General features: G+C 39.7%; 1 protein-coding gene across 3 annotated transcripts in view; it reads right to left on the bottom strand.

The window, feature by feature from the left end:
• Positions 1–27,460, bottom strand: part of IRAG1 (inositol 1,4,5-triphosphate receptor associated 1) — a 94,395-nt gene that overhangs the window by 9,813 nt on the left and 57,122 nt on the right. For 2 of the 3 annotated variants that reach the window (XM_081013096.1, XM_081013097.1), the window contains exons 18-31: positions 24,832–25,023; positions 21,785–21,885; positions 20,224–20,294; positions 19,351–19,524; positions 18,436–18,513; positions 17,403–17,449; positions 16,200–16,802; positions 13,332–13,410; positions 12,217–12,355; positions 11,127–11,157; positions 9,202–9,342; positions 3,341–3,472; positions 1,664–1,805; positions 1,156–1,205 (exon numbers count right to left, since the gene is read on the bottom strand). In XM_081013096.1, coding sequence (XP_080869222.1) covers positions 1,156–1,205; positions 1,664–1,805; positions 3,341–3,472; positions 9,202–9,342; positions 11,127–11,157; positions 12,217–12,355; positions 13,332–13,410; positions 16,200–16,802; positions 17,403–17,449; positions 18,436–18,513; positions 19,351–19,524; positions 20,224–20,294; positions 21,785–21,885; positions 24,832–25,023 — 1,980 coding nt within the window. The remainder of the gene's footprint in view (positions 1–1,155; positions 1,206–1,663; positions 1,806–3,340; positions 3,473–9,201; positions 9,343–11,126; positions 11,158–12,216; positions 12,356–13,331; positions 13,411–16,199; positions 16,803–17,402; positions 17,450–18,435; positions 18,514–19,350; positions 19,525–20,223; positions 20,295–21,784; positions 21,886–24,831; positions 25,024–27,460) is intronic. The other variant, XM_081013098.1, reaches the window with a different exon arrangement.

Raw genomic sequence — 27,460 nt, 5'->3', positions numbered from 1 at the left:
AGAGATCACAATGAGAAAAAGTTTGAACAGGAATGGAAGAAGTTTATAAACTATTTAAAAGACCACTGTAAATATATTAAAATGGTAGTAGGTTTGATATAACATTCATGAAAGCATATAATTGGAAATTAGGATGAATAAGAGGGAAAACAAAGAGTTTGGAGAAATAAAATAAGTTGCAAGAGATGGGGGGGGGGGCAGAAAATTGAAATCCAGGGGAGAGGCGGGGGGGAGTCTATATTGTATCTTTGGAAAAGTATTGAACTTATAAAATATTGTGATTATAAAATTGGAAAATAAAATGTTTTTAAAAATCAATAAATAAAAATGAGTGTGACTGAGCAGCCACTTATGCAGCTGAGCTTTTCCTTCCCCTCCTTCCCCCTGGCAAATCCCACATGCTCAAAAAGATCTGCTCTGAAGGGTTGGGGGTTACCCTCTGGAGCAGATTTTGGGACATGCAGGGGGCTGGAGCGGGGAAGGAGAGAAACCGTAAGTCCCACTGTGCAAGTGTGTGGATATAACTGAATTTCACCCTAATTCTATTCTAATGCAGATAACTAATAAAGAATTGTTACTGTAGTTTTCTAATATGCCCATTTGTATACCAGTTGTATGCCAGTTACAAAAAGGAACCCTGCAGCATTAAATCCTAAGAAGCCTGAAACACCAAAGCCTATGCGTGTTTACTCAGATGCAAGTTACATTCCATTCAGTAGGACTTGCTCCCCAGTAAGTGTGTCTATGACTGTAACCTTAGGTAAGTAAACTTAGTTTGATAGATTTCTAAAGGCCAAACTACATATTATGCTCCACATCCTTTTTTAAACAACAACAACATGCTTTTGTTTTGAAAGAAAAGTAGCCATGCCGGGTCCCAATTCTGATTGAAGCTTTGTGCCAGTTCTCAGAAAATCCTGACTTCTACTGCTATTTGCCTCCCTGTTGACTTTCTACTGCAACAGCAGCTTTGATATGTGAACTGGTTTCCTGAATGCTACGTTTCAAGCTGGGGGAAAATATTTTGGAAGTGCTTGAAAAAAAGAAAGAAAAATGAGCAAGTTGTTTGGAGTACATGGAGAATCTAAGTCGCTGGAATTTTTTTTTAAAAAAAACACTTATTAAACTAAAGCTTTTTAAAACTTGGAAGCGTACCTTTCCAACAGAAAGAGACATGGATCTTGATGTACGGGGCACACCATCTTCTGTACCATAGTAAAACAAAGCCAACAAAAGTAAGAATAAGAATTAGTGTTTGAAAACAGACATGCATTGCCAGCACTAAAATAGTAAGAAATTTTTTATATTGAAACAAATGTGCTTTTAAAGCAAAACAGTATATTATCTAAGACTAGGACGTATATCTCTTTTTGTTACAAGTGCAGAAATTTGGGAAATGTTCAATTCAGTACATTACTATCTATTATCAGATTTTCTAACTTTTGTTCTTTAATAGAATATTGTGCACGGATTTAAACGAAATACGTAAAAACAATCGAGATACACAACTTTGTTCAACAGCTGTAATTAATTATATTCTGTCAAATACCTTAATAATCTGCTTTTATATCTATGTAGATTTGAGAGTAGTCAACTATGAGTTCAACAGCAATAAAGACATGCTTTAAAATATTGTGTGGTGGGGAAGAAGAGACTATTTTACCAGGTGAGCCATAACTTCTGCTAGAATTTTGATTGGCGAGTTTCTTATACTCCATGAGCTCAGCGTGATCTTTTTCATATGTTCTCTTCAAGTTCTCCACATACTGCATCATAACTTCAGTGGCCTTTGACATGCGCTTCTCCTGCAATGAGGAGATCAAGCATCGCACAGAAGATGTTTTCAACAAGAAATGAATGACATCATCTCAGCTTTTAGCAAGACTGAGATTTTACTCATAAAGAGACCCTACCACTAACCTTCAGATACATCTTAACTCCCACTAATAAGTGAGTGGCTAAGAGGACCAAGCTAGAAGAATGCCTGAATCTAATGCTCACCCTTTTTGGCCAAATTATGCTGCAAAAATTAAGGTATGCATTAGATTTGATGACACATTTACATTCTCCAGCAAAAAAAAATTTGGTTTTAAGATTTCGAAAACTGAGGTGCACATTAGATTCAATGATGCATTAGACTCAAATAAATACGGTAATACAACACCATCATATTATGTGGCTACAGTACAAAGCAGAGGTGTGGTCCTAACTTTACCTAGGAAGAAGTGACTAAAGATAGAACTCAAGGGAACTATTTTTGGTGCTGCAAGCAACCAACCTACTTTGTTACCTTGCCCTATGGGCTCCTCTGCAGGATGTCAGAATACCCCACCTCATTGGGGCATTATTTCCTATGATTGCTAACTTCCTCTCATTGGGCCACCTCTGGGTATAGCAAACTCCTGAACCAAAGTAGTAATTTGGAAGTATGGCTTGAGATCAGTTTAAAGGGAAATTCCTCTGGAAACTGCACAGACACACCTCTAGCAATAATTTCCTAAGTGGCTCCTGTTATGTATTCAGTAGTCTATGCTTGCCTGAGCTTGAATCTGGACTAAGAATTCTTAGCCCCTGTGTTCTGATTCAATACATGATATCCAATCACAGAACATTTCAAGATTTGGGCCTCTGCCATTGGCCCTTAAACTCAGTCATGATTTGCAGCTTGGAAGTTTAGACAGCCAATCACGTTGGGAGTGGGAGTGGCCCAGGCCTTCAGAAATGTATATAAGCAGTTGCTTTGCCCCTGTTGGCCAGTTCTGTGAGTTCCATAAAGGTTCTTGCTGTTATCACTGTGTCTTGCCTTGCCACCTACACTTCAGCTCTCATTCCAGATCTTCAGCTAGCTTTTGAAACGATGGTTTTAGAGAGCCAGAGGGCAGAGACCCACAGCTCAGTGGTAAAGGATATGCTTTGTTCAGTCTTTGGCATCTGCAATTAAAAGGACCTTTAGAAAGTCTCACAAAATATCTGCCCGAAACCTTAGGGAGTTGCAGTTGGTCAGACTTCAATGGACCTCTCTCTACCCTCTGTCCAGGCAAGCAAGAGGCATGGTCACAGTTTGATAACCCATTCCAGCCAGACAAAAGCGCCTCAAGCAGGTGTGGAGCAAGGTCAGTGAAGGCTGTTCCATGAGAAGAGGGTGTGTGTCCCAGGGACAGTCCCACGGGCCAGAGGTGGGCCCGGAGGGCCACATTCAGCCTTAGGGTATGAGATTTCAAACTCTGCTTTAGGAACATGTTTGTCTCTCCTGACTATAGCCAACGCTTCCTACAAAACTTTATTTTTTCAAGTAGTGAAGTCGGAACCGATGCAGGGTATTTGATTCCAAGAGTCTTACCTGGCGAACAGCTCCAACCATTTCCGCTCGACTAGATAATCTAGAGGCCAAACGATGCAGCACTGCCATGTCCTCCAACAATCTCTGATACATGTCTCTGTGCTCAGAATGATGCCACAAGGAAGCCGAGGACTGAAGCGAGAGCATGAACTAATGTATCAAATCAAGGAGCATGTATAGCAAATGAAGTCATTGTGGTTTTACAGTTCAAGGGTTGTCCACCTTTGTTGTCCCTTGGGTCCATTAAAACTATAGAAAGTTCTTGCACAACAAACATAAAAAGGTCCCTCTGTTGTACAGCTACTTACAGTTTCCAAAACCTAAACAAGGCTTGAAATTCCACTACAGATATCAAATCAAGATCTTATATTCTAGATATCATTACACGTCTTGACTACAAAGAATCAAACTTCATGCTATCATGAAACAAGGGCTTACCCACACTCACCTTTCCAGGCGTAGTCCATCCTTTAAAGCTCTCTGTCCAAGCACTCTCTTTTTTTGCTCCAGAGCTATCCCCATGAAAACCTACTCTTTAAAGCTGAAGTGGAGAAAAGGACAATCCACTGAAAACCTGAATTGCCATTTGTTGTGTTTCAGCTTTAAAGAGTGGGTTTTTGCCCTTGTAAGATAAAAAGTTTATTATGATGTACAAATTGTTTGTTGGTTAAGGCAAGATACTATTTGTGCTTTGTTAATCTCACAGCTCTCTAAACAATGAAGAGTAATAAAAAGTTGACTGCAAGCAAAGATTTGTTCATTTTTATTTTTATTTAAAAGCACAGATAATCCTTCAATGGGGCTTTAAAATTCCAGTGGAAAATCTTGTAAACATTACAATCCTCAATTAGCTCATCTTCAGTTTCTTCATTGTGCTACCCTTCTTGGCGAGTCTTATGACTGATTTTGCATTTGAGATGCAGTCCATCAAAATCATGTGCATACCAGCCTACAGCTTAGTTTATCTGGTTAACCAGAGATAGAATAATGATTGTGATAAGCAAATTAGAAAGTAAGAAAACTAGGGCTTCTACTACATTGTAATTACCTCCAACCTCTCCTTTTTCAAAGTTTGATACTTGATTAGGGCCAGCAGTGCGCCCTTTCTACATTTTCCCATTGATAAGAGTATTTTCATCACAAAACAAATAGGGCAGTGGCAGTGTTCCTCACCTCATGGAAGAAGCAGTTCAACAAGTAGAACAGCAACTTTCTACTATTGGAAATTGGAGATACGGAAAGTGAATCCTGCTGTGTGAGTTTCAGTAGGGTTGCCACATTTTAAAAAGTGAAAATCTGGACACAAAAGTTGTTGATGAGCGTTTTTAGTTTTGCCCAAAGTTGTTGAGTTGTTTTTGCAAAATTTAAAAAATAAAAAATGAGTTGTGGACCTATTTTTTAATGAAATTTGCCAAAATCTACACTACTGACATGGGCTTCCGTGCATCCAAAACTAGGGTTGCCATGTGTCTGGACATTTCAGCAATTTCCGCCAGGACGCTGTTTACAAGGGCTTAATACCAGCTATGTCCATGAAATTCCGGACGTATGGCAACCTTAGTTTCAGTATAGTACATCCAACTCTAAAAGTGCTGCGCTCCTGAACATGAGTCAGCTTCAGATATACAGCCAAGAAACATAGCCCTTGATTGATAAACACGAGATTTACACATCAGATTTCCCATTTAAATGAGAAAGCAAACATAGAAGCCAAACAATTTTCAGGCTCAATGGGAGGAAAGAAGTCAGTGTGGGTGAAAAATCCAGTACCAGAAAGGAAGCATACTTCTTAGATGACATTGCACTTTGATGCCAGTGGAAGCACACATACTTGAAATTGTTTTAGAAAAGCTACCTATTTCATGCAATTCCTGACAAAAGTAATTCCCATACTGTGAAAATGTGTGAATTGGCATCGCACCACGACACCAGTCTCTACTACATCTATTTTGCAGCACAATCACATACTTATCTATCCACATTTCAGCCCTACAATGTCCAGTGGAGCTTACCCATAGGCAAGCGTGTGCAGGAGTGCAGCTTCCATTGTAGCTAAGTCTGAAATCCCAGACACACCAAGCCCAATGGGTTCCACTCCCAAGCAAACATGCTTGGATTGGGCTGCAAATATTTTGTGTTTGAATCAGTTTTTACCTGAGAAAGAAATGCATGAACAAATAAGAATTGCTTTGCCCACTCTTCCTCTGAAAGATACCAGTATAAAAGATGTATACATAAACGATTATAAAGAGATTTATGGACTTCCTGCAGAAATTCCTCGCTCCTTGCTTCCTCTATCTTTAGGTGCATTTACTCAGGGCATTTTTTAGGCATGAGATTACACATTCTTCACTGTATGATGTCAAGTATTCAGCTGTTCCCTGCCCAGGAACATAAATAGTAAAGAACAGCAACTACCTCCTCCATGTTTAGGATGGGAACTCCAGGAAATACTGCAGGACTGATGCATAAACAACATATGCAATCATGATGCCAAACCTCTCTGCAATAAATGGTAAACTATGTAGCAGAATTTTGCTGCTTTCATCTAGCACAAACACTGCCTTTCCCTCTCAAACAGCATTGAAACCCAAAGTAGAAGGAATGGTGAGTACAGAAAAGGAGACTGAAGAAGAGATCTGAGCTCCATGACATAGGGCCCTTGAGTCTGAACTCTGTAGAACAATCTGACTTACAAGTGTATGTTGGGATCACAGAATGCTGTGTAAGATAGTAAGTCTGCAGGCTTGAGTTTGCTAGCTGATGCAATCAGCCTGCAATACTTTCTATGGAGGTGCTGGGTCAGAATGACTCAGCAGTAGTGTGCTGACAATTGACTGGCTGTCATCGGTTTAAAAGGGAAACCTGTCCAGCAGTAAGGTGGTGGTGTAGAGGAGTGTGGTCAGAGAGAAAGAGTCTCTCTATTTGCCTTAAGGTGCAGCCAGGTACTCTGTCTGACTGTATGAACTGCTTCTGTAGATATTTGTATATATAGCTCACAATAAATAATACTGCACTGAAGAACCTGGAACTCTGAGCATTTCTGCTAAAGCGCTGCGAAGAATTCGTGACAGTGTATGCTTCTAACTGACTTACTGTGAAGCAGGCAGATAACATGTGACCCTCCAGAAACTGTTGGACTGCTACTGATGGCTGGGGCTGATGGGAGTTGGAGTCCAACAACCTTGTCCAACCTTGTCCAACAACAAGGTAGCCCCCCCTTGTGAAGTCTGGTATTTTACACCTATTACACCACTCATAAACAATATGCTTCTTTTGTTTTGTTAAAAAAGCATAGTGGTACCTTGGTTCTCGAACTTAATCCATTCTGGGAGTATGTTCAACTCCCGAAACCATTCAAAAACCATGGTGCGGCTTCCAATTGGCTGCAGGAGCCAATGTTCGGGAGCCAATTTGTTCGACAACTAAGCTGTTTGATAACCAAGGTATGGCTGCAGTTCCAAGAGTACATTATTTTTGCAACATTCAGTTCCACCTACTGCAAAAATCAACCTACCACAGAACAAGAAATTCTAGATTATGGCACAGAATTGAAATGTGGCCATTTTAGAGATTTAAGTTGGCTGATAATCAATATGAGTACTGAACAGTTTTTTTTTAAAAATGATATTTATTAGAAATTTTTTTAGAGTTACAAAAGAAAACAAAGTAGAAAAAGAACAAAGAAAGAACAAAGAAAAACACAAACCACATCCAACAATACAAATTCAAAAAAAAACCAAAAACCAAAAATACACCGCAAACATTTAAAAACAAGTCCATTATTCTCAAATCCTCAACTGTCATTACCTTCTTTCTTTGACCTCCTCCTCCTCCCTTTTTTTGTATCCTAGTTGTTAATTGTTGCAGCAAATCCTTTCCATATTTCATAAAATTCTGTCATTACATTACCTTAAACTATTTTAATCTTATCTTACTATAAAAAACCTTGAAACTTAAAACTTAAATCTTATTTTTACCAACTTCTCATAACCATAATATTCTTACATAATTCTTTAAACATTTTTACTAAAGCCAAGTAATTTCATTCCAACATTTTTCTAACATTCATCAATTTTATAAAACAATCCTAGTAGTAGAAAAAGAAATAAAATCCAATCTTCATCCAGCGTCCCTTCCTCCTGGTCCCGGGTTTTGTCAGTCCTTATTATCCCATCGATCTAGCGCATTAACCTGGTAACCTTATATCCGAGGCCCTTAAGTCTCTTCCATGTCCCTTCCGCAGCTCTTCTTCATATTTGTAACTGTATTTTCCCTTGTCTCCTGCTTGTTTCACTCGTGGGAACTCCAGCTTAACAATATTTTTGACCCTTCTCAACGGATGAGCCCCTTTTCCATAATCCACACTAAATTCCATGTGGTATTTAAGAACATGTTTCAAAATCCCTCCAAAATTAGGAGCCCCCACAATCCCAGACATCTTACGGCCCATTGCCAGACTTGAAAAATCCAAACTTCCCTGCATAGGGGGGTCTGTCCAGCCCCCCATTTCCAAACCAAACCAAACTTTTTCTTTCCAAATCTGGCTTTTTCCAAGTTCATTTGTCAAATCCGAAAGTTCATGTTCCTGTTGGGCCTGTTCTGTCAGGGCACACTCCTGATTTAATTCCTGGGTGGGCTCCACATATTTTCCCACTGCCTGTTCAAAATTTCCCACTGCCTGTTCAAAATTTCTGATCAAATCAGCCATCAAATTCGTCTTCTCATGTAGCTGTTCCAGTAGGGCATTTGTTTTATAGAAAGCACACAACAGAGCTTCTGAATACATTGTCCTACAAGGTCAGATGTCTATTCCCACGATTGTAATATGTAACAGCTGCCAGCTCCCCGGAGTTGGTTACAGTTTCACAGTCTCCCTCTAGGGGGAAAACTTCTATTTGTTCTTTTAAAGACAAGTCTAGCAACAAAAGTTTCCTTTTTCAGATATTTTGTCAATATTTGTTCCTTTAAGAAGCGAAGGGGAACAATGGAGTCAAAGTTTCTCTTCTTATAGCTATCTGTCAAAAACGTTGTCTCTGGTCAATGAGCTTCAAAAAACGTCAGTCCTAACACCCCGCTCCAGGATCAGGACAGTGGAAAGGTACTTTACTTTACCCTCACTTCTGCAGGTTTAAACAGTCCGAAAAAATCCCCCCTCTTCTCCTGCTTCTGAAGGGGGTTCAACAATTTTAAATGATGAAAGTTAATCTTTTACAGGCAATTTTCTGAGCTCTAGTTTGCCATGTCTTTGCTTTAATCTATCTACAAAGAAACTGAAGGCTGACTTCCTGTTTAGACCTTCCCGTTTCATCGCCAAATTAAGGTAAACTTTTAAGTCCAATTTTCCTTTCTGCTCACAAGTCCTTATTTAGAGTCCAATTGTCCGAATTTAGGTACTCACAGGTGATTATTTTAGAAACCAGATTGTCCCAGGAAAAAGGCAGCGCTCTCCGGCAACGGCTGTGCGGCTTCGCTCCACGGAAGAAGCAGTTGACTCTCAGCACCGCGCCACTTCCCCCTCTTCGCTCCGGAGCCCGTTAATGGGTTCTTTTGCGGGTTGGGGGGGCGCTAAGGGTGCCCGCCGAGTCCCATGGTCACAGGCTTCATCCGCCTGTGATTTTTGAATGGGTCCCCGCTTCGCCGTAGCGGAAAAGACCCGATTCCCATGGAGCTAGTCCCTCCAGTTCAGAGGGAATCCGCCATTGCCGATGGCGCCACCCCGGAAGTCCATGAGTACTGAACAGTTAATGATAACATAGGATTTGGGGACATATTTGGCAGCAGCCTTCAAAATACCTACCAAAATTCACTGAATTCTAACAAGTGTAAACTGCAGTGAATGTTCACCATGGTCCTCTTACCGTAATAGCAACTTTAAAATGATCCAGTTCCTTCTCTGTGTTCTCCTCAGCAAGATTCCTCTCCCTCTCAGCCTGGTTAATTCTTGATTCCAATGTATAACTATCATTTCTGAAAGCCAATGAAAGTTGTACAAACACATTCTGTTGAGGGAGGGAAAAGAAAGGCCTCATTGAATTCTGTTTACCAGTCATATCCATGTATAAAAGGGGGAAATTGTTTTGCATAAAGTTGACTCATAGAATTATAGAATGGTAGGGTTGGAAGGCACCTGAAGGGTCTTCTAGTCCAGCCCCCTGCAATGCAGGAATCTTAGCTAAAGCATCCATGACAGATGGCGATCCAACCTCTGCTTAAAAACCTTCAAGGAAGAAAAGTCCAAAACCTCCCAAGAGAGACCATTCCATACACTAGTAGGAATTAATTTCCACAAAGAGAAGTGTCAAATCCACTTCGAATCATATTCTCCAGCTTGGAAGACTAGGCTGAAGTTACTTCGCAGGCAAGCACATTCATTTCTTACTTTCCAAGGCTGTACTGAGACCACAGGCATTACACTGACCAATGTGAAATCAGTGCTTGCAGTAGTAACATATCAGTTCAGTCCTTTTACTCCTGACCACAACTATAACTTCTAAAGCTTTATTCATTATTTATTTAGAAAAATTTAGCTATCACTTAAATAAAATATATATCTCAAAGCAGTTCATTTGATAGTATGAAATATTCATTATAAATTAATAAAAACAGGCGTTAGAAACAGCAGACAGTAAAATTATCAACACAGACATAAAATATTTTATATAACATAATATAATTTATATGGGGCTCCTCAATGGATGTTAGAACGTAGAACAGCAAAGCAAATGGAGAAGAATGGCACTCCAAGAACAACGTTAACTTTCCTTGCTACTTCCTACAGATTTTAAAAATTGCTCTCTCTGTCTTATCCAGACACCATTTCTATGACAACATGGTAGAAAGAACAGCAGTGAATACCAGTGAATACCAGTTTGGCTTTATGATAAATTGCTATTGTTTTATTTTCTTATTTTCTATGGATTTTTTAATAGATACCACTTAGAAATATGAATAATTAAGTGGTACAAAAATGTTTCAAATAAATAAATAGCGGTAAGGTAAAGGTAAAGGGACCCCTGAACATTAGGTCCAGTCGTGACCAACTCTGGGGTTGCGGCGCTCATCTCGCTTTACTGGCCGAGGGAGCCGGCGTACAGCTTCCGGGTCATGTGGCCAGCCTGACTAAGCCACTTCTGACGAACCAGAGCAGTGCATGGAAATGCTGTTTACCTTCCCGCCGGAGCGGTACCTATTTATCTACTTGCACTTTGACGTGCTTTCAAACTGCTACGTTGGCAGGAGCAGGGACCGAGCAACAGGAGCTCACCCTGTCACGGGCATTCGATCAGCCGACCTTCCAACGGCAAGTCCTAGGTTCTGTGGTTTAACCCACAGCGCCACCTGCGTCCCTTATAAATAGTGGTAACCATTCATGAGATTATGATCCATGATTCTGCCTGCCCTCCAAGGTCTTTCAAAGAGGCCCAGCTACTGCCAGAGGTTCACCAGACCCCTCTATAGTGATTTCTGATATTTAGTGAAGGCTGCCTTATTGAAGACTGTCTTATCCCCTGATTGGGATAGCTCTGATGAAGACTGCTGGCTCTGCTCCTTATTTTAGTTTTGTCCATTTTGCTGATTTTTTAAATGGAATTTTTATGTTTGTTGTTAAAAATAATGACCCTTCTCTGACTCCAGTTTGGATATGATTTTCTTCAAAGAATGTCTTGAGGGGAGCCATGGAAAGGTTATCTACAAAATGTTGCTTGGTAGTATGTTGCACACAAAATATGATGACAAAGAGCCTTCAAGCATTTTACAGTAAAAAAAACAAAAGGAGACTTACCTCAACCTCTCTCTCAGTAAGCGGAGGAGAGCTGCAATAAAACGGGAAACTAAGTTATAAACTAAGTTATAAAGTTTGCCAGCGCAGAAAAAATGTCATTAGGAACCATAGAGGCACCACTGGTGCATATGCTGGATTTTCCTACGGCCCTAGCCCTGGGGCATTGGGTGATTACTTCCCCAGTGAGATAAGAATGGCAGGGGAATAAGCCTCACTTCACAGTGAGCATCAGGCTTCCCTACTACTGTACTTAGATAAGGAAAAACAAGATATGCAGCTGCCTACTATGTATACAGGTCCTAAGTGTGCTGTATGTTCCTTGGCAAATGCAAAATTATTAGACTCTCAAGATCCAAGGTAATGTTTTTATAATGTTAATTTATTGTCACAGCATTGTGCTATATAAACACCACAAAGGCTGCTTCACTTCCTGTATTGGTGTAAAAGATAACACCATTCTGAAGAAGTTGGCAGGCCTAATATACTGTGGTCTTGTTTCTTACAAAGACTGAAGTGAAGAGGAAATATAATTTCCTTAATTTGGCCAGAAAGACTCAGTAAGCATACAGTCATAATGCAAGGTCATTTATATTTTGAGCTGCTTGACCAAGTATAATTTCTGCTTAACGGAAGTTTTCCTTGCTACAAAACATAGCACATGAACTCATTCCCAAGAGACGGTATCCTAAATAACCTATCCTAAGTAAAATATAGCTTTAGTTAGTTTCTGATTACAGCTTTGCATTACAATTTAGATAATACTAATTCAAATGCATAGTTTTCTTATTTGTTAGATCTCCATCCCACTTTCCTTAGACAAACTCAGGGTGGGATATGTAACTTTCCCCACATTTTATCATTACAACAATCCTGTGAAGTAGGTCAGGCTGGGAGAGCGCAACTGGAGTTTCAGAGCTTACTTGGGATTTGAATATCAACCACTGTAGTCCAGCACTAACTACTACACCATGTAGTAGGCATAAATGGAGGGAGAACACCTACACATTGCCTTTTTGAATCTAATGAACTTAAGTATCTCTTCCACAAAGCATTTGGGTGACAGTGTGAGTATCAGCACAGAGTGGTTTACCTTCCTGGAAGAGAGGTGTGCACACGGAGTTTTCGTAAAAGAGTGTCAGGAATGTTGGGCATCACCTCACATCTACTTTTCGCCTCTTCCTCCTCTGATGAGAAAGGCACTGGTGAAGACCCTGAAGAAGAGTTCAAAACTTTAAAAAAATTATTATCATTATCATTATTGCCAACACCACCACTTCTCTACTATTGCTACTACTATTCTATTGCTTCAGTAATATAATAATAATAATAATTTATTATTTGTACCCCACCCATCTGGCTGGGTTTCCCCAGCCACTCTGGGCAGCTTCCATAGAAACAAAAAATACAGTAAAATATCACAGATTAAAAGCTTCCCTGAACAGGGCTGCCTTAAGATGCCTTCTAAATGTCAGTAGTGCATTGTGAGCTAAAGTAGTTTAACACATTACTAAACTTCGTACTCTGATGGGCCTAATCAGAGGTGGATTTACGGGAGCACGACTGTTTTGGTTGAATTGGGCATGGAGCCTCAGGGATGCAACAGGGGGCACAGCAACTATGATTTACAATGGAGTGAGGGGGTGCCAAATTTTGGCATTACACAGGGCGTCATTGAAATTTGAGACCCCAAGATCCGCCCCGGCCTAATGTTTGAAGGGGATGAAGAAAAGGTATATTCCACATTCTGCTGTAAGAAACCAGTATGGGAATAGGGCTAATCGGAAAATTCAGCAAAGGCACTACTGACTGAAGGTAAAATCCAGCTATTCAATGTGATTGTCACCTAGTATTTCAATACTGTCTTATCAATAATTAAGTGGAACCAACTTTCCTCTGTCTGGAAAGTGGCAACTGGGATACAACTTTTATTGCCAGTGTCTGTTGACAATAGTTTTACTGACTTGAAAAAGGCCGAGATTACAAGCACATTGTACTAAATGGGATCCATTGTGATGGATGCAATAATTTCCACATGCAACAATGTGCTCTTTTCGCTCCCATACCCACACAAGTAGTCACATATGGTGTGGTCTTCAGTGGTGTATTCTAGCAAGAGGCCTCAGTCTGTTAAAAAAAACCCCACTGTTGTGGCCTCCTCCCTCCTAACCACAAGCACATTTCCCATCAAATTTTATCATATTTCACCTCTCTCCTGTTCAGCAGCTTCGCTTAGGTCAGGGAGCTTAAGTCCAATTAAATTTTGATTCCGCATCAATATGTGCTCCTGATTAGGTAGGAAAGAACTGCATTAATTCTTCACAAGAAATAACAAGCTCAGTGATATAATTATATAGTACATTGGCAAAGATGGTGGTAATCAAGTTGCTGGGTTTTGCAACATGTCACCAATAAATTTACATTGCACCCTTTAGCATAACAAATTTCCAGTCACTAAATCTAGAAACAATGGATTTAGACTTAGTCATGCTTAGAGTAATTACTCAAATGGGATGTAAGTTAACTTTAGTCCCATTGATCTTAATGGATCTATCATAAGTATGACTAAGTATAGGGATCCAACCCAAGGTACCAATACAGTGGTACCTTGGTTTACTAACTTAATCCGTTCTGGAAGTCCATTCTGAAACCAAAGTGTTCTTAAACCAAGGCATGCTTTCCCATAGCAGTGGGGGACTCAGTTTACAAATGGAACACACTCAACAGAAAGTGGAACATGTTCAGATTCCAAGGCAAAGTTCACAAACCAAAACACCTACTTCCAGGTTTGCAGCGTTCTTAATCCGTTGTTCATAAACTAAGCTGTTCTTAAACCAAAGTACACTATACCAGGCAAGCACACCTGATAAAAGGGTACCACAACCAAAAGAGCTTTTCATTCAATCACTACCCACCTCATCTCAAATAGTGACAGCACTTGGAGAAGATGGCCTGAGTGTATGGGCAGGCTTATGTTGGGAGGATACAGTCCTCCAGATGCTCTAGTCCTAAGCAGCAAAGAGCCTTAAAAGTGAGCACTCTGAACTGGTGAAATTTATTCATGGTCCTAGACAGCAGCCTAGTGGCCATGTTCTAAACTAACTTTAGAGGCAGTTCCACATGCAACATATTACTGTAATCTAGGCTGGAGGTTACCAGGAGTGCCGATCACTGTAGCCAAGCTTTCCCCCCATGTCCAGAGGGAGTTACAGCAAGTTTACCATCCTTGGCTCATGCCAAAAAAAAGCTACCTGCACTTCCCGGACAAAACTGAAACCTATCCCTTTAGAGGAGTGAAACCCTATCCATTAGAGGTTAAACTCTGGATAGATGAAATGCTGACCAAGGACTCTGCTATACAGCTGCAAACAAAACGTCTTAAGTGTGTTTTAAGTGCAATATAAAATGTGACACTAGATGGAGATGGCGAGTTTTATGGAAAATTTAATGAAAATTTTAACAACGCTTTTTAAAAAAAGCATTTTCGGGATGGTTTTTATATGTGTGTAGATTCCACCCAACACGACTTCCATTTTATTATCATCAATTACTCAACAACAGATGAATGGCCAACGTGCTTGGCAAGATTTGATAAAACCAAGAATCCACGCTCATTAAGAATTTGAAGACTTTTGTGATGCACTGCTGTACAATCTGGTATATGCCAAGAAATACTGAATACTGTATAATTATTTGTGCTTATATAAACTATATCTTATCTCCTGGTGAAAATAAACACATTTTATGAAAATAAAACTTTGAAAAATAATTTTTTTAAAATCCTATGAGAGAGTTTCTTGCTGGAAAGACTTCTCTTCTTCTCTACTCTGTTACATTTGATCCAGTTAATAAACTGCCAACATTGTATCAGAGTAAGGAAAACTATTGCTTCTTTGCTGCCAGAGCATAGGCCCCCAAATGGACTTTTAGCTCTCTAGTCATGGTTCTGCCTGAATTTCTTTTCCCCTTTATGCATGTAGATTATTTCAGCTACACAGAAGTAACCAGTTGTCTTGAGGCCTGCAGATAACAATGTGATGTGATGTCCTGGGAAAGAAGTGTTGAAAGCAGCAAGAAATAAGACACAAAAGAAAAGGAAGCACATGAACAGCAGAAACACCTGAAGCAATGTTTAAGATGATTTGTTGATATAGCTTCAGGAAGGAAAGGTTTTTCTGGATGTGAAGAAATCTCCTAAGAGACCAAAAGTAGCTTATTTAATTCCTAAATACTACTTTGAAAGATGACAGGACAGTTCATCAGCTTCTTCCTGTTTACATATTGCATACTTTATTAGAGACCAAAGTACCACTGCGCTGTATTTTACAATCACCTTTAAGCGGTAAGCTTTTGTTTCACTAAAAGGCAAAAGACTGCTTTCTAATTTAACATTAAAGCTGCAGAGTTGAAAAGCTAATTATATAGGGAAAAGAATGTGTCAATTTAGATATGTAATTCTGGTGTAGAGTTGGAACACATTTTAATAAATGAATTTACCAAAATTAAAAATAAATCCACAGGAACAGCACCCCCTCAATCCAACTGATAATCAAAATATTCAGTCACAGTGTCCTCTTACTTACAGGTCATATCTGACAGGGATCCTATGTTACTTTTTATATGTGCCTAAAAGGAGGTCCGTGAACTGTGGTGACAATGTTCATAGGATCTCTGTGCTTCTTCCCCATAAAAAAAACAAGTGCCTAGCTTTCACAATCCAGTAGATAAGCTTAATGAAAAGGAAGTTAAAGTTTTTGAGACAAGAGATTGTGGGTGGTAGGTGTTTCTAATGATCAAGAGATAGAGATGCTCACTTTCTGCTGTTAACGCTTTCCTAAAGACCTCAAGTTTTGCTTAACTAGAAGCACAGCAATATGACAAGCCCTGACTCACCTTATTCTACCTTTGAAATGTGGCCTTTGGTGTAATGAACTAGAAAACAATTCTTCATTTCCCAATACTTCAAAATGCAAGGTTCTACTCTTATTTTATCAAAGCCCAATCCTGTTATATCACACAATTTTGGAACAACAACAAAAGACTAAAATAAAATCCTGCTAATTTATAGAAACTCACCTCTCTGAGCTTTGTCAATTTCTGCATTCTTACTGGTTGAACTTGTATTTGGAGGTCTTTGAAGGCTGACTGTTTAGTCGATATGTTGTTGGGTTTATTGTTAATGGCAAAGTGTCTGTCATCTTCAGATGGACATTTAAAAGGTACCTTTTCTATATTACCAGGTTCTGCGTGATCCCACGACACAGCTCGTAATAGAGGAGGGCGGGAACCAGGTGTATTAAGTTCTGTTTTACAAGAAACTTTTGAATCCTTTGATAATGGTGCTACTGATCCCTTTAACTTTGGGTCCATGGTAAATATCCCTGGTCCTTGTAAATGGCCTTGGAAAGGAGAATCATTTTCTTTTGTTTTTTTAGGGATTAGTTTCTGAAGTTTGTTTTCACAGGTGCTTGGGCTGGTATTTAGAGATACTCTGCCAGTGTCATAACCTGAAGTACAGGATCTGGGTAGGTTATCCATAGGCTTATGTGGATCAAAGTTCTCCTTTTGTTCCGTCAACTTCTTTGGATTTTCCAAAGCAGTTGTGTGTGTAACTGGTTTTTCCTGAGAAAGTTTTCTTTGATCATTCTCATTTCGATCAGTTAATCCTTTTGTGGCATTCTAAAAATTAAAAATAATCAAAGAAATAGTATAATGAGTTTGTTTACACATAACACTAGGCCAAACTATAGATTAGTGCAAATGCGCAACTATGCAGGTTCTTGGAGAGACTGTGGCCCCTGCACTCCTTTCTTTTGTCTCCTGCTGCTTCTCTGCTCTGAGCTAAGCCATAGTTTGGAATAGCATGTTGTTCAATCCTGAGCTCATTGTTTGGCTCATTCCAGACAAACCATTACCTGCAACCAAGTTTTGGTCTTATGTTTACAGTTTGGCTCAGATGACATGCTAAGCTCACAAAAAGAAGCAGTAGAAGCTGTTACAAGTCAGAATTGCACATATAAAAGTCCTTATTCAAGAAACATTTACACTGAGCCAGTGGAAGATTCAGGCCCAAAAGTAATGAGATGATTTTTAGGAGACAATATGGGGATGCAGTACCAGTTAAGCACATGTTCTCCCATTGATAAAGCCCCCCAACACACACACAGACACACACACACACACACACACACACACACATTTTCTTGCCAAGGTAATGTGTTGTTATCCTGATTGATTGTATGCAGTGCTCAACAATAATCAGCATTAGAGCATTCTTACCTGCAGTGGAGGCACTGAACCCAAAGCAGATGGGCATATATCAGAACCTACAATATGAAAAACAGGTGATGAAACTTCCACCACATACTGTAAGATGTCATAGTTAGCTCTAAACTCAGTGGCCATATGGCTACTACAGGCAGAAAAGAGTGCTATTCCCGTTAACAAAAGTCCTGAACAATTCAACACACCCTTAGCTTATAGGACTTCTACTACAATCACTACTGCTTCATAGAACGTGTCAGCCCATATGAGCCTCTCCAGCATTTCAAAAATGTCTAATGAGGTTCTGCTGTGGATTCCTTTTTATGAGAAGACTTACCCATTGTAGCCTAAGAGGATTTATATACCATTTAATCATTAAACCCTATAAGCGGTTTACAAAAAATATACATTAAAAATACCAATAAAACCTCTGCTAGGTTTAATAAGCCTAGAGGGTGTGGAGGAGTCAACAGAGCATACAGCTGCCAGCACATTGTCCACCTTGCCATGGAATTTCCTTCCATGAGAGCTCATACTGCCTCTACCCTGCTGACTTATTATAAGGCAGGTAAAATCTAACTGTTTCATATAGGATAGAGTGGACATTGTCTTAAAGGACGGCCAAAAATCTTTTAACAGAACAATACCACCTTAGAAGTGGGAGGTGCCATGGGGCCATATGGCCAGCTCTAAAACCTGTCAGGTTAGCCCCTGGGGGAAAAGAGAAAGACTCTCTTGGTGGGCGGGCGAGTGGGTAGGTGGGTGACAAAGGGCTCTTCACACCCTGCTTTTTGGATTCCTAGAAACATCTGTCTGAACACTGTTGGGTGCTGGACTAGATACAGCTTAGATCTGATCAAGCTTCTTCTCATATTTACATCACATTTTGCTGTAAAACATTCCCTATTCATTTGCCCAGCAATTTTTCTAGCTTACCATTTCGGGGGTGGGGTGGGGGCGGGGAATATTACGAGATCTTATAATGACAAAACATCTATGGCTGCTCAACTAATATGTATATAATTTGAACATGCAACATTAATTTTACCTGTTGGACTTGGCAGAGTGAAAGAGTTGCTCCGAGAGGCAGCAGGTGAAACATTAGGGCTAAGTGCTGGGGATATAGCTGCATTAAAGTTATACACAACAATGAATAGTTATTCTGAGTGGTTAGTTCTCATTTTCCGGTTTTAAGTAAGCAGATCATTAAATCTGCAACAGATAATGAGCAGGGCACCATGCTTTTGCTGAGTGATGTCACAGGAGAGTGCTATATGTACAAACACTGAGAGAAGCACGTTGGGGTTGGGCTACTTTGCATGACTTGGTGAACATGGGAGCAAAGAATGTCCAAGTACAGCTAACATGAGGAAAAGCTGAAAGACATGTGCATCTTTAAAATCTATGAATGATGTCAAGAATAAGCGGGCAAAAAGCTTTCGGCACCTTATATGCCACAATATATATTTGCCTTTATGGTGCCACAGGCCTCTTACATTAAAATGACCTTTGCTAATTTGTTATGGTAAAACACACGTTGCACACAGGCTAACACTGGGTTCCATTTGCATAATTTCAAGGTAAAGGTAAGGTAAAGGTAAAGGACCCCTGGATTGTTAAGTCCAGTCAAAGGCGACTATGGGATTGCGGCGCTCATCTCGCTTTCAGGCTGAGGGAGCCGGTGTTTGTTCACAGACAGTGCAACGGGACACTGTCACAGAAACCAGAGCACGTGGAAACACCGTTTACCTTCCAGCCACAGCGGTACCTATTTATCTACTTGCATTGGCATGCTTTCAAACTGCTAAGTTGGCAGGAGCTGGGACAGAGCAACGGGAGCTCACCCCATTGTGGGGATTCAAACTGCCAACCTTCCAATCGGCAAGCCCAAGAGGCTCAGTGGTTTAGACCACAGCGCCACCCACATCCCTAATTTCAAGGTATGGGATTTTAAAACATGTACCTGTGGGAGATTCTGAAAGGCTGCTTCTTGATTTCCTTCCTCTTCGTGTGAGGAACCTCTCACTCACCCTCTTTGCTTCTTCTAACAATTCGAGATTCTTCTTTTTATCTTCATCAGATATTTTAACATCTGGCAGCTGGTCATTCACCAAGTCAATTACATTACCTCTGTTATCTAAATGGAAAAGTATCCAAATTACCCAGTTGTATCATGTAACAGCATTTGAAGTCTTTCATCGCTTGGTGTGCTATATAGGTCAGATTTTACTCAACATACTGCCATCTAATTACACACTGAGTAAAATACTGAATTTATGGAAACCCTGTGATGTAGCTGAGCTCTAATGAAACTCGGACTTGCTGCAATGGTGACACAATGGTGCACTATACTCCCACACACAACAATCTTTGTGTTAAATGGTACAGTATATGCAGCTATTGAAGCTTTGCCAAGGAGTTATGCTAACCACAGAAGTGCATATTGGGTGTGAGCACTGACCTAAGGCAGAATTCCACATCTGGCAATTGAATCAGACCTAAGTAGCTTTGCCCTAAACCCCTTGAACCCTTGATAGATAAAATACAGGATTGCACTGATCCATGCGGAGCTCACTAGGATATCAGAAGCCTGAGGATTCTATTTTATTTTATTTTGCATTTCTCCCTTCTTCCCCTCCACCAAATCTTGTACAGAGTTTGCATATCTTAAATCAAGCATATAAACAAGTTTTCATACCATTGCAATGTTGCATATTGAACGATGGTACAGTCATTAAAATCTCTACAGGGCAGATAGGCAACTGCACATTTTCATCAAGCAATTGCCAACATGTGTGTGTGTGTGTGTGTGTGTGTGTGTGTGTGTGTTTCTTACCCACAGATGTCAGTGAGCTAGCTGATGTCCTAGCATTTCTGTGAGAATGCCGCAGATGAGGACTAACAGGTCTGGAGGGGAAAAGAAAAGGCCGGGGGGAATGAGCTTTATTAAAACTAAAGTAGCATTATATAAATCAGTCTATAAAAGTATTAAAACTAAATACACACACATTTAAAATAAAAACACCACACATTTAATTCACAAACTAGTTTGGCCTTTAGCAAATGTGAATTTGGAAAGGCACACTTGCCAAGTCAGCATCCTACTCTGCACTGAAATAGCTCCTTTGGGACATCCCATAGAGTTATGAGAGAAGTGCTTCCTGTATGGGAGCTGGACAAAAACCAGCAAAATAGGATCAATTTTCACATCATGTGTAAACCCCAAGAAATCTTCTCTCATCTTGAATATGCAATTTTTTCATTAAATTCACCTCAGCTTTATTTTGTGTGAACAAAAATGATGTTGCCATAATTGTTCCAGAAAATTCAGCTACATTTAATTAGTAAGAATAACTTCTGTTGTGTTAAATGTTTCCCATGCCATGCTAAGAACAAGATGGGAGCCAGATACTGCAGCCACGGACTGACTGTTGACATCTCCATTCCAAGCTGAGATTTTGTGACTAGCCTCTAGCTAGCTGATACATTTAGATGAGCTGAACTACCGCTGTCAGTAGGTCAGAATGGTTGGGAGTGGGGAAGGTGTGCCAGCCTACACTGAATGCTCAGGAATTTACCCAATGGCTACATTGCTACAGTAAAAATAGTGCTTGAAGTATAAAGGTAAAGGGACCCCTGACCATTAGGTCCAGTCGTGGCCGACTCTGGGGTTGCGGCGCTCATCTCGCTTTATTGGCCGAGGAAGCCGGTGTACAGCTTCCAGGTCATGTGGCCAGCATGACTAAGCTGCTTCTGGCGAACCAGAGCAGCACACAGAAACGCCGTTTACCTTCCCGCCAGAGCAGTCCCTATTTAACTACTTGCACTTTGACGTGCTTTCGAACTGCTAGGTTGGCAGGAGCAGGGACCGAGCAACGGGAGCTCACCCCATTGCGGGGATTCGAACCGCTGATCTCATGAAGTGGATAAGTCGGCATGCTCTGGTGGTTTTTTTTTTTAAAAAAAGCTTTGCTTGTTATATGTATCCAGAGCAACAGTTCTGTGTCCAATTATTCAAATCTAGACTTCATTACAAAAAAAAGAGATTTACACAAATGTCCACATGAGATTGGACCCAACAGTATAATTTTCTAGAGGAATGAACTTTCAAATCTATCCTTACAAGCTGTGTATATGTTAGAATCCTACAAAGTTATAGAGGCAAGAGGCAAACAAACAAACCAAGCATATAGAAAGGCCAAATCAGTTTATAGCAAATGATGCAGAGAAGGCATTCCTGATGTATAGAGCTCAGCATGTTGCGCCATAAAGATCATTGGCCATGCTTTCCAGCACTGATGGGAGTTGGAGTCTAACAACGTATGAGGATTGTGCAGGTTCCTCATTTACCTATGGCAGAGTAGAAAACAAATTGTGTGTACTTATTTATGTATTACCTGAAAGCTAGATTTTTTTCTCTTTCTGTATCTGGTGTGACTATGTTTTCTGGAAGAACGATGGAAGGTGTGTTGCATGTTGCTGCTTCAACAGGGGACTCCTGAATGGTTTGTGACAAAAAAATTTTTTTGAAAATTTAATTTGGAATATAGAAATATACCATAGGATGATTGCAATGGAATAAACATGACATTTTTACATGAAATTCTAGGCCTAATTTATTCACAGGCTCTGCATAATTCAAGTCCTATGCTCTAATGCAGACCCTACTATCAGGCCTGGTCGTTGTCCTCTTCAGATCACCACACAAACACTTCTTGTTCTTTTATAACTTTTTATTGTGTATTAACAAAACAATCTTATAAACGGTTCTTAACTATTATTCCTCAGAGTCACTTCTTTCAGATACCTTCTGAGCTCTGCTTCTCCATGACCAGCCACTCTCAAAATGGCAAAGGCGCCCTTCCCTTCGCTTTCCCGCTCTTTTTTCTAACCTCCTCAGTAGAGCTGGCTTGTATCTCCCCTCCTCCGAATCTGAGCTAGAACTTAACTCTTGCCTTTCCTGTGAACAGCCAGTCCCTCCCTGTTGTTCCTCTTGCTCTCTTCTGTTAGATTCACTGCTCTCCTTCCCCCCTTGGCGAATGCTTTCTCCCTCTGAGAAACTGGAAACTTCTAACTCTTCCCTGACACCTACCTAATTGCAGGAGCAACTAATACACAATTCTTGATGAATTAGCATTTGTGAACAACTTTATAAAGAACCCAGATGTTTCAAATCCATTTTAAAACAATTGAGGACTAGCTGCCATATTGGACAAGTGAGATTAATAATACCAATAATACTACTACTAATATGAAGTAATAATAGGTGTGTGTGTGTGTGTGTGTGTAAAATGCCTTCCCAGGTAACAAAATGTTTCTTTAAATTTCTCATGAACAGCTCAGTGCATTTGGCCACCTGGAAGCAAGTCCTACATTCTACACAGCAATTAGTTAACTCCACTTTTTTTTTTTTAAACCACGGCTTTCTTTGCTTTGCCTCCTGTGAAAGGGGTGTGTGTGTGTTGTTTGAAAAATATTTATTTAATTTTGTTGTTGTTGAGGTATTATGGCATGCACATGTTTCATGAGAGCTTTTTCCATGTACATCCAGTGATTTCTCCCCAATATCAACGTGTGGCCAACCATTCTAGCTCACATTTGTTCTTCACCCTCTAGAGTCACAAACAGCCATGGCATCCTCTGCCTGCTCCTGTGGAATGGAGGGATTGGCAGGGTCAATCTAAATGTTTACCTTTTTATAATACTACCTAGGACATATAATGGCTTTTTCTAGGTAGTAATACATAATGCTGTGGGAAACAGGAAACCCTTAGATGTTGCTGACTAAACGAACTTTCAAATAAGCAGCAGCCAGCAGCTGAAAAAGAGGCTACTGACCAGGCTCTCACAGCATTAGTTTCTTATAGTGAACAATTACCGTTGTTCTGTACCTGACAACACTTTAAAGACACACAACTGCATGCAAGATGGAGCAAAATCAAGATCTCTTTGACCTATACTGTATGCCTTCCATTAGACTGATCACCAGAACTCACACACGTGGGCTGTTTATCTTAAATCAGGAAACTAGCCCTCAGCACAAATGTGTAATGGTGTCAGAATGCATGACAAATAACTGCACAGTTCACTGCTGACAACATTTTCCTAGGATGTTGAAAGGAAAAGCAGCGGATGTTTTTATCCAAAGAGTAGAATACTGTGTCCTAGGTTTAAAAGACAATGATAAAAGTAAAACTGAACGTGCCAGATATACATTGGCTTTAAAGTTTTCAACACATCTCAAGAGAACATGATGATCTGTTTTGTGTTGTTATTTTTTTTAAAAAAGGGCAGTTGATAACATAAATCCTAAAGAAGCAGGCTTGAAAATCATTACGCTTGTTGATTCAGTACTGCATATTAGCAGAAGGTCCCTCTTTTACACATTTTATGCATGTCATCCAAATGATGTACAAAACATCAAAAATATTTTTGAGGGGAGATTAGGTCAGGAAGTTCTCTGTGAAATCATCAACTGTGTTGACATAGTTGTCTCTGTGTGTGCAATGTGGAGTGTCACATGCTGTTAATATTACCAGAAAGCATGGGTTGATCTTACTGCTAATGCCAAATAGGGCTAAATCTTTTTCTTAAAAAAAAAAAAAGCAAAAAAAAAGCAAACATTGCTCAGTCCAACTTTGGTAGCAACTACTACCATTTCTGTTTCACCCCAGCTAGGATGCCATTCATACACTGTCTCAAGGAGCACTAATTGTTCAGGGACTACTTCCAGGGCTGGCCATATAATATGGATAAATATGGAGGGGGGGGGACACAGCAGTCAAAGCTATTCCAATGTATTTTATAATAGGATTAGTTTTAGAGCCAACATTGGCTAAAAAGTCATGCAGAACAAATTGCAGAGCATCCTAAACTATAACGTCATAACAGCCCATTCTGCTAGGAAATGGCAGCAGCCCTGAGTACAAACTAGAAAAAGTGAAATACATAATCATGGTCCAGCCCCACAAATAAGAATATTCAGACAAGAACAATAGTCTTAAGAACCAGAATAAAGATCAATGAGTGGTGATGTAACACCATATGACACTACATCAATTCCCATTTTTCATCAGTGTTAAATTACATTGCAATGTTAGGATAAAGATGCTAAACAGTGTGGGATGTGGTCATAATCTTGTCATAAATATCGCAAGAACTGCTGCCAATGCCTCGTTCTTCCTTCTGTACCATGTAGTAGAACTTACCTTGGGGTTCTGACAACATTCCATTCTTTTCCCCTACTTGTTATTAAAATTCAGGTAGTGATGAGAAAGCATAGAATATTATGATGTCACAGAGGGGGAAAACAAGACTAAATTACACGCCAAAGCATATTTTCATCAAACTCAAGGCACAAATTATAGTAAAAAAATAATAATTGATAGCTAATGTAAAGCAGTCAGAAGTCACTGAGGATAGCATATTTATAAATGTTGCTTACTTTGATTGGAGAAGGCAAAATGGGGTTCTGTGTCTCTGTTGGCTGTCCCTCATCTTCAGGTAGGGTTGGCATAATGAGAGGTGAAAGACACGCTGGATTGCAGTGTTGACTAAAGAGGCTATGCACTGATGGGAATGTCTGTTTCGAGTTAACCTCTGAAGATAAGCACTGTGGGGCCTTGTGATCCCAAGGCTATAGCAGATGCCAAAAATACAAATTAAACCCATTTAAAGTCCAGGCTGAGATCACTTTACAACAGCAAGCAGCAATAAAGTTTAAAGTAACAACTTATGCTTCTCCTTGTGTTTTATTAACTTGGGGTTTTGAAAGGTCTAATGTAACATAGTAAGGACATTAAGATAAACCTTTTCAACATTCCTTGTATTATTGCATGGAAGGCTTCGTTGGCAAGCTTTAAAGTGCTCTCATTTCCAATTAAGATAGACCTCCTTGTCAGTCCTTCATAAAACTCTAGGCAAAGTCAAGGAATGATTGTGTTGAAATCAGAGTACTAAAAATGACATTTTTTTGGTAAATAACATACATTTGACATGGATATTGCTCAGTGCACAAAAATGTTTTTGCACACATGCATTTCAGTGATGAGCTTATTGTGGACTTGTCATTTTTCTGACACACTTTCAATCTTTTTGACTGGCTTGGAAAGAAGTGGTTCCTACTGTCTGGAACAGAAACCAAAATTTGCATAGCACTGATTGGCTGACTTTTGTGCCAATCACTAATACCATCACCAACCATAGAAGGCCATTGTGCAGGCACAGCAATCTGGCCAAGCCCTCTGCCTTGGTAGGTAGTACACATTACATGATCTATGTACACTCCCTTCAACTTCTACCAGTTGGATTTGGACTGTTGCTCAAAGTTCATACCCATTAATTCAGAGTTCGAGAAACTGTGGGCCTCCAAAAGTTGCTGGAGTACAACATTATCCCCAGCCATTGGCAAGGCAGGTAGGAGTTGGGGTCCAACAGCATCTGCAAGGCCACAGGCTCCCCAACTTTGCTTTAAATTATGCTCCAGTCTTTTAATCTGGCATTTAAAGGAATTAGAATCCAAAAGGAATATTGGTTTATTTGCAGACAATATTGTGATTTATCTGAAGAAGCAGCTGAAGAATTACACAGAGTTTTACAGCAGTACAGAGAGAGTGCAGGTTTCAAAATAAACAGAGAGAAAAGCCAATTGCTTATATGGCCAAACAGTGAAAACAGGAAGTCAAAGATCACAAGTAAGGTTGGAGATGGAAAGTGTTGGTTTTGTAAAGCCATAAAGGGATATATATTTTTTTGTGATGGGGGGGTGCACTAATGCAAAGCAGTTTTGGAACTGCGTGGTTGAAATTATAAGGGAAAGTTGGCAAGCTGAGTTACTGTTAGAACAACTAATCTGCTAATTAAATTCTGTAAAAAGTCAGCCTCTAATTTCATATAAGATCCAGATTTTACAGGTTTTGACCACTGCAAAGCTGCTCTATGTCAAAGCAAAGAAAGCAGAATACCACCATAAAAATATGAGAGCAATTGAGCTTGATTAAAATTTTCAACAATGTTAAAAATGGAATTAATTATCAGGAAGAATTAAACAAATGGAGTCAGTTAACAGCTTTGGTAAAAAGAGAATTTGACATTTCAGGTGTTGGCATGAACTTTGTTGTTGTTTAGTCGTGTCCGACTCTTCGTGACCCCATGGACCAGAGCACGCCAGGCACTCCTGTCTTCCACTGCCTCCCACAGTTTGGTCAAATGGCATGAACTACTTCATGTTATTAAAATATGTATTTAGTTTAGGAAAAAAATAGCTATGAATGGAAAATACAATGAAAATGTTGGCATTTGAAATGTGAGATTAATTTATTCCATTATAACATTGATTTTTTCCCCGTTTTCACTATTGTATATATTTCATGTTAATAAAGTTTGTTTAATGCATTAAAATAAAATAATTTTTAAAAAATAAAATTAAGCTCCAATCTGAATATGGAGCCTTTGCCCCCAGGTTTTCATAGGCCAGCTTTGTGTACACGATTACAGAGAAAGCTCCTAGGACCTGCTTCAGACAGTGACTTTCTTTGGACAGACAATATGCCCTTTTTCTGATTCAAACGAAGGACTGATTGCAAATACTACAGTCAATGTCAAGCCACCCTGGTGAATAATGTCCTAGAAGTACCTCTTCCCATATGATCAACTACCTAAAAAGACCCTAAACATCTCAGGACCAGGATACCACAAGGGCGACTTTTTCCCATCCAAACCTAGATATTAGGATTCTTGTTAATTGCCCTTTCCTGGGTCTCTGTGCTGTATGAGGTGGGGGCAGAACACACCAGAAGAGGGTCTTTTAATGTTGTGGTGCCCAAATTTTCAAACTTGCTCCCTGGAGAAGTTTGCTTGGTGCTACCACATACATTTTCAAGTCCAGGTGAGAACTTCCTTAAAATCCTTCTCCTTGGTTTATTAGATTGATGGGAGTTAAAATGCTCTTCTGTTGGAATAATCTATTTCAGTATTGTATTACACTTTAAAGCATTTAATTTTGTTATAAACCACTTTGGTTTTGGGGGCACTGAAAAGCAGAATATAAACACTTTAAACAAGCAAAACAAAAT

Source organism: Podarcis pityusensis (assembly GCF_964106645.2).
Source record: "Podarcis pityusensis genome assembly, chromosome: 1".
Classification (NCBI taxonomy): Eukaryota; Metazoa; Chordata; class Lepidosauria; order Squamata; family Lacertidae; genus Podarcis; species Podarcis pityusensis.
The sequence above is the reverse complement of the archived record's forward strand: the minus strand, read 5'-3'. Positions and strand labels throughout refer to the sequence as shown.